The 16,328-nt window shown below is 52.2% G+C and overlaps 3 protein-coding genes across 3 annotated transcripts; 2 read left to right on the forward strand and 1 right to left on the reverse strand.

Annotated features, from left to right (window-relative positions):
* Positions 1–351: 351 nt before the first annotated feature.
* N7532_010514 (putative serine/threonine protein kinase) lies at positions 352–3,926 on the reverse strand (the record flags this gene model as incomplete). The annotated part of the gene is made up of 4 exons (XM_056623005.1): positions 352–2,400; positions 2,448–2,545; positions 2,595–3,764; positions 3,842–3,926. 4 exons carry the CDS (start codon positions 3,924–3,926, stop codon positions 352–354), a joined length of 3,402 nt encoding a protein of 1,133 aa, XP_056470421.1.
* A 2,693-nt stretch (positions 3,927–6,619) lies between these two features.
* On the forward strand, positions 6,620–8,752 carry N7532_010515 (uncharacterized protein; the record flags this gene model as incomplete). Its single annotated transcript, XM_056623006.1, has 1 exon — positions 6,620–8,752. One exon carries the CDS (start codon positions 6,620–6,622, stop codon positions 8,750–8,752), a length of 2,133 nt encoding a protein of 710 aa, XP_056470422.1.
* A 2,273-nt stretch (positions 8,753–11,025) lies between these two features.
* Positions 11,026–12,487, forward strand: N7532_010516 (uncharacterized protein; the record flags this gene model as incomplete). Its single annotated transcript, XM_056623007.1, has 2 exons — positions 11,026–11,134; positions 11,190–12,487. The coding sequence occupies 2 exons, from the start codon at positions 11,026–11,028 to the stop codon at positions 12,485–12,487; spliced, it is 1,407 nt and encodes a 468-aa protein (XP_056470423.1).
* Between the last annotated feature and the right edge of the window lie 3,841 nt (positions 12,488–16,328).

A 16,328-nucleotide genomic window follows, 5' to 3' on the forward strand; every position in this document is an offset into this window, starting at 1 on the left:
TTTTAGGCACGCCGCGATGATGAGGTTCTTCGAGGTGGGGAAGGCGGTGTGGGTGGAGTGAATCGGACAAAGCTGCACCTTACATGAGAGTACTGTACTACACTTAAGGCACAATCTGACGTGTAATATCTAGGTGTCATTTGAGAGGGATAATGGATGGCTACACCGTGAGGTAATAAATGAATGAGAGGTCAAATCCTCGTCTTATGTCACGGTCTATGTATATGCACACCTCAATCAAGTCAAGTACAGTCACCCCAGGTGAAACACGCTAATATCACAGCAACATTACACCAAATTGAACATCCGACACGCCCAGCATACAACTCGAAAATAAGCGATAGGCTGGGTCTACACCTCCCGCGTCCTCAGCTTGGGAAACTTCGGAATCTCAATCTCCGTCTCCATCTCGATCCCCGAAAGACTGGGGAATCGCCGACTAAAATTCGTCTCCCAGTCCTCACCCGGACTAGCCGGCGTCGCCTGGAAAGACGGGCTCTGATCATTGGCGCTCGTACTAGTGCCAGGTCTGGAAGTATCCTGAGCGCCTACACGTAGATTCTTCGGTTTGGGCGGCGCAGCGGGGCGCGCTGCCGGACGCGGGCCAGCAGAGTATTCTGTCGAATAGGAGGTGACAGTTCGAGGGAGTCCGGCTGGCGCACTAGCGCCCTCATAACGGTCTGGAACGGACACGCCGCCTTCCCGGGTGCCGTAGACAGGACCGGGGGTCCGCGATGTTGGAATACTGGCGGCTGTCGGCATATCGCCCTGGTTTGCCGGCAAACCAGGGGATTCAGTGTACTTCCCATACCCCGAAGCCGTCTTCGGCGCAGCGACGGGCTTGTTCGACTCGCCGAGGAGTGTCTGTACACGGTTCTGAATGGCGCGAGATCGGTGCACGTCCGCACCGGCTTTGCTGCCATCGCCCTCGGCGACCCGGCGCCGGTACTCGGCCGCGGCGTTCGCAACGCGCTTCTCCTCCTGGGAGAGACGGCGACGCTCCAGCTCGCGGCGCATCTCGGGGGAAATATCGTCTCGGTCCAAGTCGTCCAGGACGACCTCGTCGTAGGGCGACATATCGTCGTTGTCGTTGGTTGCTTCGGTATCGCTCATCAGGCTTTGCTGCGGAGCTTCCTCGGCTGAGGGAGTCCCGGGCTTGTCCTGGTTGTTGCTGCTCTCGAACCGGCGGAATGCATCTCCAAAGCGACCTGCCACTAATTTCTTGCTACCAGATAGCGAAAGTGAAGACAAACTGCCGCGCTTGCTGTGTTTCGCTCCGCCGCTAGAGCGTTTCTCGCGCTTGCGGTTGCTCTCTTCTTCCTCCTTGGCTCGGAGGTAGTCCATATCTGAAGATATGATAGATCGGTCATATTCACCACGATCCTGCTCTGTGCGGACTGGGCGGAGCGGAGCACCGCCTTCATACTGCGAGAGGTCCAGTGAGGACCGCGATCTTCCTGCGTCTCGTGGCATGTATCCTGCCTGCACCGATACGGGGCGAGCCTTGGCAGTAGAAGACTTGGAGCGGCCCACAGGGTCTTTCGCATCCAGAGCAGATGGTCGTCGCAGGGTCTCCATCGAGGGGCGCGCAGAATTGGAGAGGTTGGCGACCCGATCAGAGGACAGCCGCGGACTTGCCTCAGGCCGCAATCCTGACGATGGGGGAGATGGCGCCTTCGCCTTCTGTTCGTCTTGAGTCCAGGGCTGGCTGGCAGAATGCTCTTGGTCGGAAGGCGGGAATCGATAGATCGGCCGGCTGGACAGCTTTGGTTCTTGCAGACGCGGTGTTTGCGCGGGGGAGGTCATGGTGCCGGTCGACACCATCGCGGGTCGCTGAGGAGTGGGTTGATAAAGCGGAGCAGTTTGTCTCGGCACTTCCTGGGGCTGGCGCACAGGCGATGCTTGCGAGTTGCGGTTAGACGACGGGGCCTGTCGCTGCGGACGCTCGGGTGATGTTTGTCGAGCGAAAGCCTGATCGGCCAAAGCATTGGTGAGACGCTGTGACAGGTCGTCATCATCCGACTTCTCTTTGACTGTCGGCTCGAAATCGAACTTATCACCCTTCTCATGGAGGATATCAAATTGATCCAAGGTAGGGAATCGATTCGAAAGTTCATCGGCCTTCCTGCTTCGGGCAGCGGCGCCTCCATCCAATGCGGCAAAGGGATCATTGTTGGATTCCTTGGAGCTGCCGCGATACGGAGAAGGACTGGGTTTGGCAGAGCTATGTGATGATTGGGGCTTTCCGGGTCGGCCTCTGCGCATTGGCGCAATATCAGGAATCACCTTGGTCTCCTGAACCGGAGGCGAGTACACTGCTCCCACCGGGGGAGCTTCTGTTGGTGTCGGAGGCAATTCCTGGTATTTCCGTGTTTCGGAGACCGTTCGGTTTGAGTAAATCTGTCTCGCATTAGGATTTGCCTCTTCGCAAGAGGAGAAAAACTCACATCGCGAATCGGAACTTCTTTGCCCTGCATATGGCACACCTCTTTCACCACCTCATAGATATTGGGACGCTTCTGCGGGTTCTCTCGCAACATCGACGCTATAATCATCAGAAAACATTGCCTTTCTCTGTCAGAGCTCAAACTCACCAATCAGCATCTTTAACCGGTCCGAAAATCGCGGGTATGAAGGATATTTGAAAGTGGCGTTGAGGATAGCCATCTGACCAACTTCCTCAAAAGGGGTTGTATAGTAACATAGTTTGTACAAGAGCACACCAAGGGCCCAGATATCACTCTTCTCATCAATCGGCTGCTTCCGATATACATCAATCATCTCCGGACTGCGGTATTGTAAAGTCGTGTGCCGCTGCACATCATCCTCAATCAGTCGGCCTTCGGCAGCGGTTGTGGCGGCCGGGCGAGGAGGGGCAGAGGATCCAAAATCGCATAGCTTGTAGACGGCCGAGCTTCCCTTGCCGGAGATGAGAACGTTCTCCACCTTCAAGTCGCGGTGTAGCAGAGGCGGTTTCAGATAGTGCATACAAGCGACACCCTCGGCACAGTCTGAGAAGATCTTGATGATCTCCGGCTCGGTCAGCCGGTTCTGCAGCCGGGTGTTCATGAAGTCGATCAGACCGCCGCCCCCGCAGTATTCCATAAGGAGAAAGACCTCGTACCCGCCCCCATGCAACTGGGAAGCATGTGAATCGATATATTTGACAATATGGCGGTGTCCCTTGAGTTTCTTCATCGTTTCCACCTCGGTGCGCATGTTCGCCAGCGCCGACTTATCGGGGACAGCCACCCGCTTCAGCACCGCGGTCTCCGTGCCATTGACGGGCTTGGGCAACCGCACGACGTAGACATGGGCAAACCCACCCTCAGACAAATATTTCTCCACCACCACGCGGTGACTGCCCACCTGGACCTTGGTCCCCGGGAGGAAGGTCCCCGCGGGCGCAGTCACGGCGGCAACGGGATTGTACGCGGGGAATTGGCGCGACGCGGAGTGGCCCTGGTAGGACTGGGGAGGAGATTGGAAGGAGGACATTATGGACGGAACGCCCTGAACGGGCAGGGAGTTGGATCGGAGGTTCGGCGAGCTATCGACGCGGCATAAGAGTGGAAGGAGAGAGGATGGGTGCCTGAGAATGAGGAACGGGGAACGGAGAATGGGGCCAAGAGGACAGTTGGCGGGGAGGCGGAGAGATGAAGCGCTGCCCTGTATTTCCACAGAGACGCGAAGAGACGAGTCGCTGGAGCCCCCACCGATGTTGAAATTGAAATGTAGCGGAGGGCGAAGCAGGAATGGGATTCCTTGAGTGGAAAGGCGATCCAATCACCGACTGCGGGTCACGTTGCTTCGCGGTGATGCGCCGGCTCTTCTCTTTTACTCCTGCCCCCATCCTCCTGCCCTGCGACTCCCAAGTCCCACCCCTCGGTTTTGCGATCGTTTGATGCTGCTGGTGATGACTCCATGTGGACGATGACTGGCTCTAAATGGTCCTAGTGCCTCGAAAAACCTCGAGGCTCTGATCAGAATCCCGCGCCACATGTCCCAATCATGGGACATGACAGTTCCGCTCTACATTGATCACCACCATCACACCACATCACCAGCCTAACCAGGTGGCTGCTAACTTCTCCAGCTAGGGATGGTCAACGGCATCATCATGGGGACTTTCTTTCTGCTCGCAGTCTCACCCGTACGGACATGCTCCGGAGTGGGCATTGTTGACCTCCAATGTCGGACCCACTACTCTCGAACTATCTTCCCCAACCGCTTGACCGCAATGTCGACACGGCCTTCGTCTCCGCTCTTGACACTATACTGGTATAAGCTGTGCGAGGGCAAGACCGAGGTCCTTGTCGCCAAAGAGGGGACCTGGAAATGCGGATCCCAAGCTGGCTCTGGTTGGCCACTCGCGTAAAAAATGCTGTCGCAGCTCACTTTACCTTCATTAGCCCGCTGGCGCCAGCCCACTGGTGTTTTTAAGGTACTCGCGGATAATCACCTGTACGAACTGCTTCAACAGGATGTCTGGGATTCAGCCGTGATTGCGACTCCACTCTGCTCTTACAAGCATGTGGAGTCTGAGACATCATACCTTCTACGTACTGGGCCTGCTTGACCAAAGCCAGGCCTCTACCTGGGCAGGACTGACAGCAATAGTCACTAAATCAAGTATACGCTAGGGCATTGTAACCGGAATTTGTATCTTTGTCACTTCTATGTGACGGTTTCCTTTGGTGTCAACAGATTCTTCTGAGTGTATTTCGCATGCTGCGTCTCGGCAGAGACTTCCGCTGCTTAGTACTTACATTTACATCCTATATATGGATGGAAAGGTATTATTAGATGAAATATTTCCTGGGACGAAAGTGACTTCCAGTTTTCATCCTAAGTTTGTCGCGCTGCCATATTGACCGGGATTACTCTAACCACATCTTCACCTCGGGCCACGCCCCCGCGATGACATCTCTTACATACTCAAATAACCCACGAGCCAAAGCAGTTCTTATTAAGCCATTAAGTGCCAACACCGCTATAGTCTTGCTATTTTGAACGCTGCATCTTACCTTCTGCTTGGTCAAGGATTGCCTCTCTGATCATCCACCTCGTCATGTCTCGAGTCACCTGTATGGTCAGCTGTCTTGTCACCTCTACATTTGAATGCTCTCCAGTCCAAATAATTTAATTTGCTTCGGGTTCGAGTGCTTGTTCCCAAGCAGAGAGCAAGTAGAACTAGATCAATTTGGCTGAAAGGGTACAAGGGCCCCTCCAGTTGGTGGCTTCGAAGAAGCTTCTGGCTACATACTGAGTGCCTGACTGGGGACAACCTTACGTCATAGGTCATATTCAAGTGTCGTTCTTTGGGGCTCAACTGGTACGGGCTTCTAGACCAGTTGCAGAGATTTGCGATGGTGATATAGAGCACCGTCGCTCATTCTTAACCTCCATTGCGGATAATTCAATCTCAATATACTCACCAATAAGCCATGTAGCTAACGACATTACTAGTCATTTTCGGTATGTATTTCACAAAGAGTTTTTGTTCGATGCAATTATAGTGAAGTCACCCTGGGTTGGCCATGTTTTCTCGTCTCACCCCTAGTCGGGAGAAGTTGTCGTGAGGAACACCGGATAGCCCGAGAAATCAACCAATATAATCGTTTGGAGAGGTTCAATAATACTTCGATTTGCTTTTCAAAAACTCAGCAAACTTGAGGAGTTATCCCAAAAGTGATATACTCTAGTTAACTAACAACAACTGGCGGGTAGAATGCATGAAGCACAAAACTCCGGCGATTTTTTCGCTGACATAATCTCATCACCTGCCTAAAGCAGTAAAATGTAAACAAACATTTCTCATAAACTTTGAAACTCTGCCGATGCTTCATGGAGCATCCAAAAAAGAAAATAAAGCCAGAGAATAAAAAATCAGGCTGTAGTTCTGAATAAGGCTGCGTAATATCTGCTGAATGTTGAATACCTCTCCAAGAATAATTCGCTTGAAGCAAGGACTATCGAATCGATTGCCATTGCCAGCGACATCCCTAGATGCTGTGCCACTCCGCCAATTGACCACACGGCTTGCGAGCGCGTGGCTCGAGAAGAATCCAGCATTTCGCACAATCTGATACCCGAGAGACTTGAAGCGATGGGCGATCGAGACTCGGGCTCGGATTGGACGCGCCGTGTTTTGCTGTGCGTGATGACCACGTCCTCATTGCATGGAGCCGCCGATCGTTAGCGGCGCCCACTTCTCCTAAACAAACTCCCCCATAGCAACCTTCCCTCGTTGTTATCCGACCACCGGTTTTTATCTTCGTTGTTGTTCGGAGATCAAGGGTCAATTTTCTTGACCTTCACCGCGTGAATTGGAGCATTTTTGGCCTCCCCTGCCGTCTGACCCGACTCCCCCAAGCACTGAGTGGCCTAGGGCCTCAGTGCACTTCTTCCACCTCCACGAACATGAGCGGGCCGACTACCAACTGCGCTGGAAATCTGCTCTACTAGCCTCGACCATTTCAACTGGTCGCGGTAGGAGAGACTCGAGCTGGTCTCGGTCTGGGTCAGGAAATCATCCACAACAGACTCGACCGACCGGTTCGGCACGCCGAAAACATAATCTCATAATCGATCAATATAACCCTCGATCGCGAACACAATGGACGAAGGCCCTCCGCCCCCTCCGCCGCCGCATGGCGAGAACCCTCATACCACTGAAGGCGAATACCGCAAATCGTCCGATTTACCGCCCGGAAACTACGACATTTTCATCGTCCCGCCGCACTCTTCCGGCGGCGGCTTCCTATACCTTCCCTCCTTACAATGCCACCGGAACAGCTTCCTCGCCGGCGTTGCAAGCACACTGCTGGTCGTCTTCGTGTGGGCCCTCATTGCACCCATGGTGAAGACATGGTACATGGCTTCTGTGTCTAATGGCGCCGGCGGCGTGGGGATGGCTGTAGTGGGGCTTGGGCTGGGCGTTGCTGGCTGGGCTTTTGGAATGACCCAGTCCAGCAGCTCCAAGGGTGATGGGGGTAACAATGGCAATGGCAATGGCAATGGTGGTGGCAGTGGTGGTGGACGATTTGGCGGCGGTTTCCCTGGAGGCACCGGTCAAAATGCCAACGGCCGAGCCTCTGGTCATGGCCATAGCAATAGCGGCTCCAACTTTGGTGGAAACAGCTCAGGTCATCGTCAACAGCACAGTGGAAACTTTGGCGGTGGCCAGAACTATGGCAATCAGTATGCCGGCAATCAACACGGCTCGGATGGACCGCCAAAGGACGATGGCAAGGAAGATGAGAAGGCGAAAGAGAAGGAAAGACAAAGGCAAAAAGAAAGAGAAAGAGAAGAGAAGGAAAAAGCTGAACGAGCAAAAGAAAAGGCCGAACGAGAGCGTGAGCGCGAAGAGGCCAAGCGCAAGGAAGAGCTGCGCCGAAAGATGGAGGAGTTTAAGCGCAAGCGCGAAGCAGAAGCCAAGGAGAAGGAAAGAAGGCGTGAACGCGAAGCAATGGAGAAAGAGCTCAAGGAGCGCCGAGAACAACTCGAGCGCGAGATGGCCGCTGCAAGGGACAAAGCAGAGAAGGAAGCCCGCGAACGACTCGAAAAAGAAGCCGCCGAGGCCCGAGCAAAGCAGGAGAAGGCTGCTGCTGAAGCCAAAGCCGAAGCCGACAGGTTGGCCGCCGAGGCGAAAGAAAAGGCCGATCGACTGGCTGCCGAAGCAAAAGAGAAGGCTGCAAAGGAGGCTGCTGAAAAGGAAGCCGCCGCAAAGGCCGCGGCCCAGAAAGAAGCCATGGCCAAATTCGCAGCCCTCAAAGAGGCAGCTGCAAAGAGATATGCAGAGAAGAAGGCCCAGGAGGCCAAAAGCCAGGCTAGCAACAAGCCGCCTGCGAGTCCGGCCAGCGCTACTAGTGCACCGAGGACGCCTTCGCCCAAGAAACCCCAGGCGCCCTTTCCAACCGCCAAGACTACCGTCGAAGACGATGCGTATTCCTTTCGGCCCTATGATCGTCCTCGCCGGCCGTATGGGAACGCTTCTGGCTCGGGCTCTGCCTACTCTGAGTCCTCATATGCGCCCTCACAGTCGACAGCTCGCACCACGCCTCCGCCATCCCACCGTAGTGCATACTCCACCAAGGATCCTGATAAGATCGTGATCCAGGGCGTATACCAATTCAACAATGCATTCATGAAGACACCAGTTGCGCAGCTAGTCTCTGGCCAAGGCATGGTGACGAACGGTCTGGTGCTGCGAATGACAACAGAGGGTCTCTTCGTCGACGACGACCTCCGAGGCGTCGGACAACGAGAATGGGATGTTAAAGCTTGGACCCTGAAACTGGCTGAAGTCTGGTGTCCTCAAATGGGAGCTCACAGCCAGCCAGCTAAGTCAGGCTCGAGCAATCCATTCTCATTCCGCCGCGGTGCATCTGCACACTCCATGCCAACCAACGAGGAATCCGACGCCTTCACAGCCAACCTGTTAAAGGTGTGCAAGAACACCTGCCGCCTGGCCTCACCCAGCGCCTGCTTCGCCCGCAGCGCAGCCGCAAGCGGCGGCGGCCCCGTCCAGCCACCCCAGGCCGAATTTCGCGGCCTCCACGTGCTCCGCGCCAGTATCCGGGACCAAGAAGGCAAAAAGTTCGTCTTCGTGCTCCAGGATACGGAAGCGTGGAAACTAGCAATTGGCCTGCAACGTCTTCGTGGCGGCGCCCTCGTCCGTGCCCTAGGCGTCTCTGCCCTCCCCGTTCCCGAATGTAAGAGCATTCTCGGCGGACTGGGCTATATCTAGGATCATTTGTGGATTTGAGCTGGCTCGGGTCAGTCTCTATATTTTCCATTTTGAGCGATTGCTTCCTTTTTTTTTTTCCTGCGTGCGCTTTCCGAGCTGAGTCTCTTCTCTCATTAGCGGCGGAGTTTGCTGCATACTTACTTTTGACTACGGTATATTCATTCGCTTCATCTATGCCCCACCCTATATTTATTCGAGATTCCCCCCGAAATTACCCATGATGTTTTTGATGTTTTTCTATATGAGTACAGTTGCCAGCATGTGGATGTGGGGACGTACATAGCACAGATCATTTGAATCAGCGACAGCTTTGATGTGAAGTTTATGCAAGTAATTGAATATATGGGTTTCTTCCCCTAATATTTTATTTTCCTTCCTTTTTCAATATTTGGTGGAATTCGTTTCGACCCAAGTATACTGTTCATCCAATATTTATCAAGACGAATGAATTACCCTTTTGCAGTAGTTCCATCGATACAGGTCGCTTCCAGCTCTCCTTAAGCTGTTCGAGTATCCAAATATCTTCACTCAAACCAGATGAAACTCAATTTTTCAATGTGCTAAAAGTAAACGGTCTCAACTGGTCCTAATGAGGATATATAGGACGCTAGAACAACTCAAGGAGAGGTGGAAGCAACGTGTATCAACGAAACCAGCGAAAGAGCGAATCAGCTCTTTATAACTTATTTGTCAGGTTTTCGATGACTTTTGGATGATGCCGAGCCGTAATCAATTCATCTGTGGTTGTAGTTCGCTCGCGAGAGAGTCCAATCTTGAAATTGGGTCAACATCGCTAAGAGATGAAATCATATTAAATATAAACTTTGAGACCATTAGAAGATTCGCATTTTTTCGAGAGAAAGGCAACTATGAAAACGTGATCTCGAACGCCCTCACCAATGAGACTCGAGGATTACGATACTGTTGTGATTCGAACTGGCACACCCAGATCGCGATCTGGACCGAGCAATATTGACTCTTTCAATCCAGGCTAACCCCTCAAACTTGGCACTGGCCGCAGTATCTCGACTCACCCCACGAAACAAAGATCCCTCTCTATTCCGCTCCGCAGATCTCCCAATTACGCCATACCAATCCCAGTGCATTTTTAGTGCCGCCTCGTTCCACAACTCCCCGTTCTTTCCACGCCGACCCACAATTTGGCACCAGCCCCATTTTTGTCAGAACTCGGGTGGCTGGCTAGCTAAACTAATCTCTCAGGCGGCAACATGCAGCGAACTCGGTCGTGATTAGCCAGTGCCCAGAAACGAGTCACCAGACCCAGCCATGGCCCGGTTTGAAATTGCGGTCAGCTGTGATAGCCGAGTCTTGGACGATTGGTGAGTACCAGGGACGATGATGTCGATATTGGGCAGTTACTCGTGATGGCTCCATGGCTTTGGGTTCATGTTGTGCTCTGGTGATCAGTTCTTTTCGCGTGGATGTATGTGTAATTTCGTAGAGATTTCGTCAGAGTGAGGCGTCATATTCGAGTATTTTGTTCTGCTTGATATCGGTTATACGTAGCTCCTTAGGATGCTGGTGTTATGTTTACTTCCTCCTACCTTCAAGTCGGTAACTGCGCTCGTTTCCGGCAGTGTCAACAAATTGATGGAGATTAGAGTCTCCAGGCACGCCCCTCTATGATCCCCACCTTATAAGTGGCATGGTTTCTCCACGGGTGGCGTCCACTCTTCTCAACAAGAGCACTCCCAACTCAAGTCTTAATAGATCAAATAATGACGCAGAAAAGTCCACCTAACATTAAATAATTCATACATCCAGCCGCCCTCGACACAGACGTAGCCCAAAACTTCCACACCAGACATATCACGACAGTTTTCCACCATATTCATACTCATAAATTAGCATGCTGAGCCCTTCCGTCATCAGCTCCAGCTCTGGAGGTCCTAGTGGAGAGGGTTCGTTCGCGATCTGGCCGTCTTCTGCACCGATCTCCCAATGAGGCTTCGATCAACTGTCGCCTGAAGTTTCCATGTCAACACGCACCAATCTGCGGCCTCGCTTTGCAATGCTCAAGGTCCCGCACGACCCGGTGGGGTTCGTGTTACATCTTTTCCCGTTTAGGCTCAATTAGCGTGCAGCAGAGCTTATGATCAGCTGTTGTGTAATGCGACAATGCTAACTAGCAGGTAGCTGCAGAGCCGAAGCTTTAAGAGGGGCGGCTGCGGACTGTCATATTTTGATTGACCTTTCGCACTCACTGAATAATTTGATACACCCCTAAGTATTGAGTACACTTATACAGTATAATGTCTTCTGAAATTCCCCAGCCGCCTGGCGTCCCTTTCCTGGGCAATATCTTCGACATCAACCCGAACGACACATGGAACTCGCTCATCAAGATTTCCAAAGAATATGGTACAGTCCCCGTCATCAAAAAAGAGAAAACTTACCACCTAACACGGAAATGCAGGCCCAATCTGCAAAATCAACATCCTGGGAAAACAACTCATCTTCATCAGCAACGTCGCCCTCCTGTCCGAAATAACCGACGAGCGACGCTTTCGCAAATGCGTAACCGGCCCCGTCGTCGAAATGCGCGCCCTCGCAAACGACTGCCTCTTCACAGCCTACCACCATGAACAAATCTGGGGCATAACCCACCGTATCATGAAGCCCTACGTCAGCGCCAGCACAGCAGACAACAGCACAACCTTCACGGACATGAGCAACGTAATTTCCGACCTGACGCGCAAATGGACCTCCGCGCCGAAAAAGCACGTTCTTTTCACAAATGACCTGGACCGCCTCCTCATGGCATCCGTCGCGCAATGCTTCTACAACCAGCGCATCAAAGTACTGGAGGAGGACTCGGAATCGCCACCGCTAATTGCGGCATGGGAGGCGATTACACTCGAAGCCATGAAGAGGCCTACACGGCCGAAGATGGTGAATTGGCTACTTTACCAGCGCGGTTTCGAGAGCGATATTAAACTAATGCGGGATTACGCGGAGGGGATTGTGAAGTCACGGAAGGAGGATCCGACGCAGAAACGGGATGATCTGCTTGATGCATTGCTTCATAATTCGGACCCGGTTTCTGGAGAGAAACTCTCTCATTCCAGGGTTGTGGATGAGGTCGTGACAATGTTCATTGGGGCCGCGACGTCCGCGAATCTCGTGGCGTATGCTCTGTACTTCCTTCTGAAGAATCCCGAGGCACTGGCGAAGGCCCGGGCGGAGATTGATGAAGTCGTTGGTACAGAGTCTGGATCTACAATTCAACTTGAGCAGTTCCGACGGCTTAAGTACGTCGAGGCTGTGATCAGGGAGTCGCTTCGTCTTTCTGCGACGGCGCCGGGGTTCAATATCGAGCCTATCTCCTCCGACGCGCAGGATAAGAGTCCGATTCAGCTGGCTGGTGGGAAATACCAGATCCCGCACGATCAGGCTATGATTGCCATTCTGCACAACGTGAATCGTGATCCGGAGGTATTTGAGGATCCGGAGAGTTTTATTCCGGAGCGGGTGCTGGGTGAGAGGTGGGATGCGCTTCCTGCGGCTGCGAAGAAAGGGTTTGGAAATGGGAAGCGGGAGTGTTATGGGAAGATGTGGGCGTGGCGGTGGTCGGTTCTTACGCTGGCGAGTATTGTTAAAGAGGTGGAGTTTGAATTTGCGGATAAGGAATATGTGCTTGCTGCGAATGGGGCGTTTAGTTTGAAGCCGTTGGAGTTTTATGGGCTTGTTAGTCCGCGGAAGAAATTTCTTTAGGTTGTGATTTGTGGAGGGGTGGGATTCTCGTTTTGCTTTTCGGTTTTATATCCCTTTGTTATCTGTATATTGGGTCGAATATCATGTCACCATCATATCCCAACAGGCGCTTTTTCCTGACAGGAATATTCGTCGCCGACGAAAAACGAGATTTATTTGGGGGCATGGCCTCCATTCATTTCTACAACTACCGGATGTCGAAGGTCTTGACTCTTCTCTAATTGTTCATCGGCCAGTCGACATGGGTTCCAACAAGCATCAGGCTCTTTAGCCCAGTGGCCAAACATAGTCCAGAGGCGAGGCTAGTCGAACTACCTCATGCCAAATGCCCATCGAGAAGAATGTTGCCGTCAACTATGGCTTTGAACAACCTAGTCAACGTCTCATGGTTGTATCCAGGTATCTTGAATGTTAGAGGTTTTGCGTTCGAGAGTTGTAGGCGTTCGAGAGTTGTAGGTGATTTTGACGGATTTGAGGAGTGTGTGATTGTCGAATTAGAGGAACTGGAATTCTTTCTTGTTGACATCTGAAAATTGAACTTTGACTGGTGTCTGGTTGCATCTAGAAGAAACTCAAAAACCCTTCCTGACTATCACCCCAGGCCTGGGAGGGGATGTGTCACTTTCCAAGTTGAAGTGTATCTATTTCTGGAGGAACGTTCTAACATCTGATTGCGAATTCTTGGTACCTCTCTCTGCGCATCGCGGATGGATTGCAAACCACCTCGTCTCCTGTTCTTGATGGGCATCGTCGCGAGGTACAAATAGCTTGGTATGGTCGATTTATTACTTCCCAACAACTTGGTGCGTCAGTAAATGCGGGCCATGCTCGGTGCGCTGTGTAATATAAGGTGCTGCTGGAGCTGCGTAGTCCAAAGACAGTTTCTCCACGGTTTATCTTTGTCCTCATTGATGATGCGAGGAAACCTGCCTCCTCCGATATTAGGTCGAGCATGCCATTTGGCGCCTTTTCTGGCTCCCCAGGCGCATTTCCATGTTGCCAATCTGTTGACAACAAACATGTCTTTTGACCACCTTTTGATTTCATGCGTTCGCTCTGGCCATCTGTGCCAGCCGGGTGCGTAGGCAGGTCTTCCACTGTCACACTAGAACAACCCTCTCCACGTTAATCAAACCAGGATACGCCGTGCACTTCAACGTCCTTGAGGTTCTTTCATCGACAAGTCGCAACAAACTACTCCCATTCGGATGAAAACACAGGGCTTCAGATGCACGGACGTCATCATCTCTTCATCGTATCCTGAACAGGGTTTTCGAGTCGATTTTCAAGCGCTCCATTCACAGCACAACGCATAGATTCATTCTTTATCAGATTGTCTCTTGCGAGCTCATGTCCGTGTTGGCACAAAGGAGCGAGGCCACTTGCGCGCAAGCTTCTCGAGTTGATTTTCAAGCGCTCCACTCGCAACGCAACGATGAGATGCCTCTGAGTCTATATTGCGTCATGCAACTCATGTCCGTGATGGCACATAGAAGGGAGACAAATTCCGACTTGCCACTGCACCGTGCACTGCATCCTTGCGGGCTTTTCCAGCCATGGGAAGCGTCGATGCGTGACAAAGTCAAGATTCAAAGCCACTCCACCCCAGTAGCACGGAGTTACTAGTGACTCTGTGACTTGAGCCCTCATGCCAAAAAAGCGACTTGCCCTGATATTCGAAATATCGCAAGTATCCACTTCAATAATCCTGGCATGAACACTGGCTTTGAAAGACGCTTAGCTGAATTGAGCTCTTTCCGTGCCTCGCCTGCCTGGTTCCTTCAGTTGTGCGAGTTCCAAACCCCATCAGCAGGGCCAGGCACATCCGAATTTCGGTCCATCTTTTTCAGTATCCCAAGCCCAAAACTGACATTCGAGGCTTGATCAAAATTCCAAAGAAAGCCGGTCATCAGCCCATGTGTTGGGTATCGTGTCATCAGTGGCAAGTCCCATTGAAATGTGCGTCAAATCAATCAAATCAACTGACGAGCAACAGCACTCTCTGCGTCGGTCACCAGAAACGATCACCTTGAGGTTTTGTCCATTTTTCAGGACAATAAAGCCTAAGACTGATATCCGAGACTTGAGAAGAAATCCATGTAGACGCAAGTCCTTGCATCTCCAATATCCATCGCGTAGGCATCGATCGCGTTCGGTTCGTTCGGAGAAATCTTCTCGCGCAAAGGCTTCGGCGGCGACATGCTTGTTTAGTTTGCCACACGATGGCCTGTCAGTCACGGCGACGGCACTAGTGTCTAAATCGTCCGTGACTTGCGCCAACTCGCGCCAACACTGGAGTGTGCGTTTTGCTGGAATGAGATCCGTTCACCACGGATGTTCTGGCCTTGGCCTCGTAGCGCCCAGCGCCTCCTCCACTTCCCCGGCGAAAACACAGACAATGCCACGCATCGGGAATGAGCACTGTGGACGGCTCAGCTGAGAATCGGACCGTGGTACGTCGCAAGGCCCTGAGGAGGCGGGTCCACTCGAAATCCTTGAATTTCCATGCTAGGCATGAAAGATGCACCAGCCATGCGTTGTTTGTTAGGTCGTTTTCCGGGAGTGGGACAACAAAGAAATTTCTTCAAATGCGATCACAAACGCCCCATTGGGGTGATGGTGAGGTTCTCTGACTCAAATCGTGATGGTTGATTGAGTTGAAGGGCCGTATCTGGGGCGCCCATTGCGGAGTGACGTTATAAAGTCAATTGCACTATCACTGCTGCTCTGACCCCGATTTACCCAGTCTCAGTCTGAGCATCCTCAGTCGAAGCATGCTTCGCTTTCTTGCGTTTCCTGCCTGGAGGCGGAGGACATGGAGACCTTAGCCTTGTGTTCACAGAATCTGGGGTACTGGGCGGCGTTTTTTCTGATCTCAATGGAATGTACTTGCTTAGATTAGACAAGCAAGCACTACCCCTGCGTCGATCACCATAAACGATCAGCTTTGGGTCCTTGTCCATTCGCTTCAGGTCAGTCAAGCCCACAATTCGACGATTGGGGCTTGAGCAAAACCCATAGGACGCCGGTCATCAACTTATTCTTCCATGTGCATCATGCAGGTCGAGTCCCACACTGCGTTGGGACGGCCTTGGATCAGATCAGCTTACATCATCGGGCACGGGTGTCTGTTCAATATCAAGCCAAGCCAAATACCTCTTTCCCTTTTGGGAAAGGCTACCCTCCCAAGTTGCCAGTATTGAGTTCGACTTGGTCAACGATTTGCATGGGATCAGAATGGAACTGACTCCCTGTTGTTTGTTCTTTTTCTATCACTGTCCTTGGCCGAGGGATCTTTCCTGGCGGACGAAAGCGACCGCTTCGGGATGTCGGGTAGGTTCTTTCAATCAATGATTAGCTTTGTACAGGGCTGCTGGAACTAGGGGACTTCCTACCTTGGGTGGTATTTGTGGGAGTCGATGTGGTGAATCTCTTGCTCGCCTCTCACCTCTTATCCCATGCATGTGATAAGAGAAAGAGTCGTTGAAGACGAAGAACGAGGACAGCCCTTCGAGCGGTCCTTCGCTAGACCCGCGAGTCAAGTTTGAATTCTCGCGTCGGGTCAATGTGCTTTCGCACCATATTCGCGGAAGTTGTGTCGTGGTGATTCTCTGCTCATTCGAAGAAAGACTTACCTCTTTCCTCATGCTGGAAGGGGAAAGAGGCGTTGAAGACGAAGAAATGAGGACAGCCCATCAAGCGGTTCTTCGCCAGCTGCGAATTGACCTTGGATCCCGAGTCGGGGGTAACTGTGCTTCCAGCATCGTATTCGCGAAGTTGATATTGTAGTGAACTCCGTTCCCCTTCAAAATAACTCTTCCAAATACCTCTTGCATCTCCC

Source organism: Penicillium argentinense (genome assembly GCF_028826775.1).
Source record: "Penicillium argentinense strain IBT 30761 chromosome Unknown utg000010l_segment0_segment0, whole genome shotgun sequence".
In the NCBI taxonomy this organism is placed as follows: Eukaryota; Fungi; Ascomycota; class Eurotiomycetes; order Eurotiales; family Aspergillaceae; genus Penicillium; species Penicillium argentinense.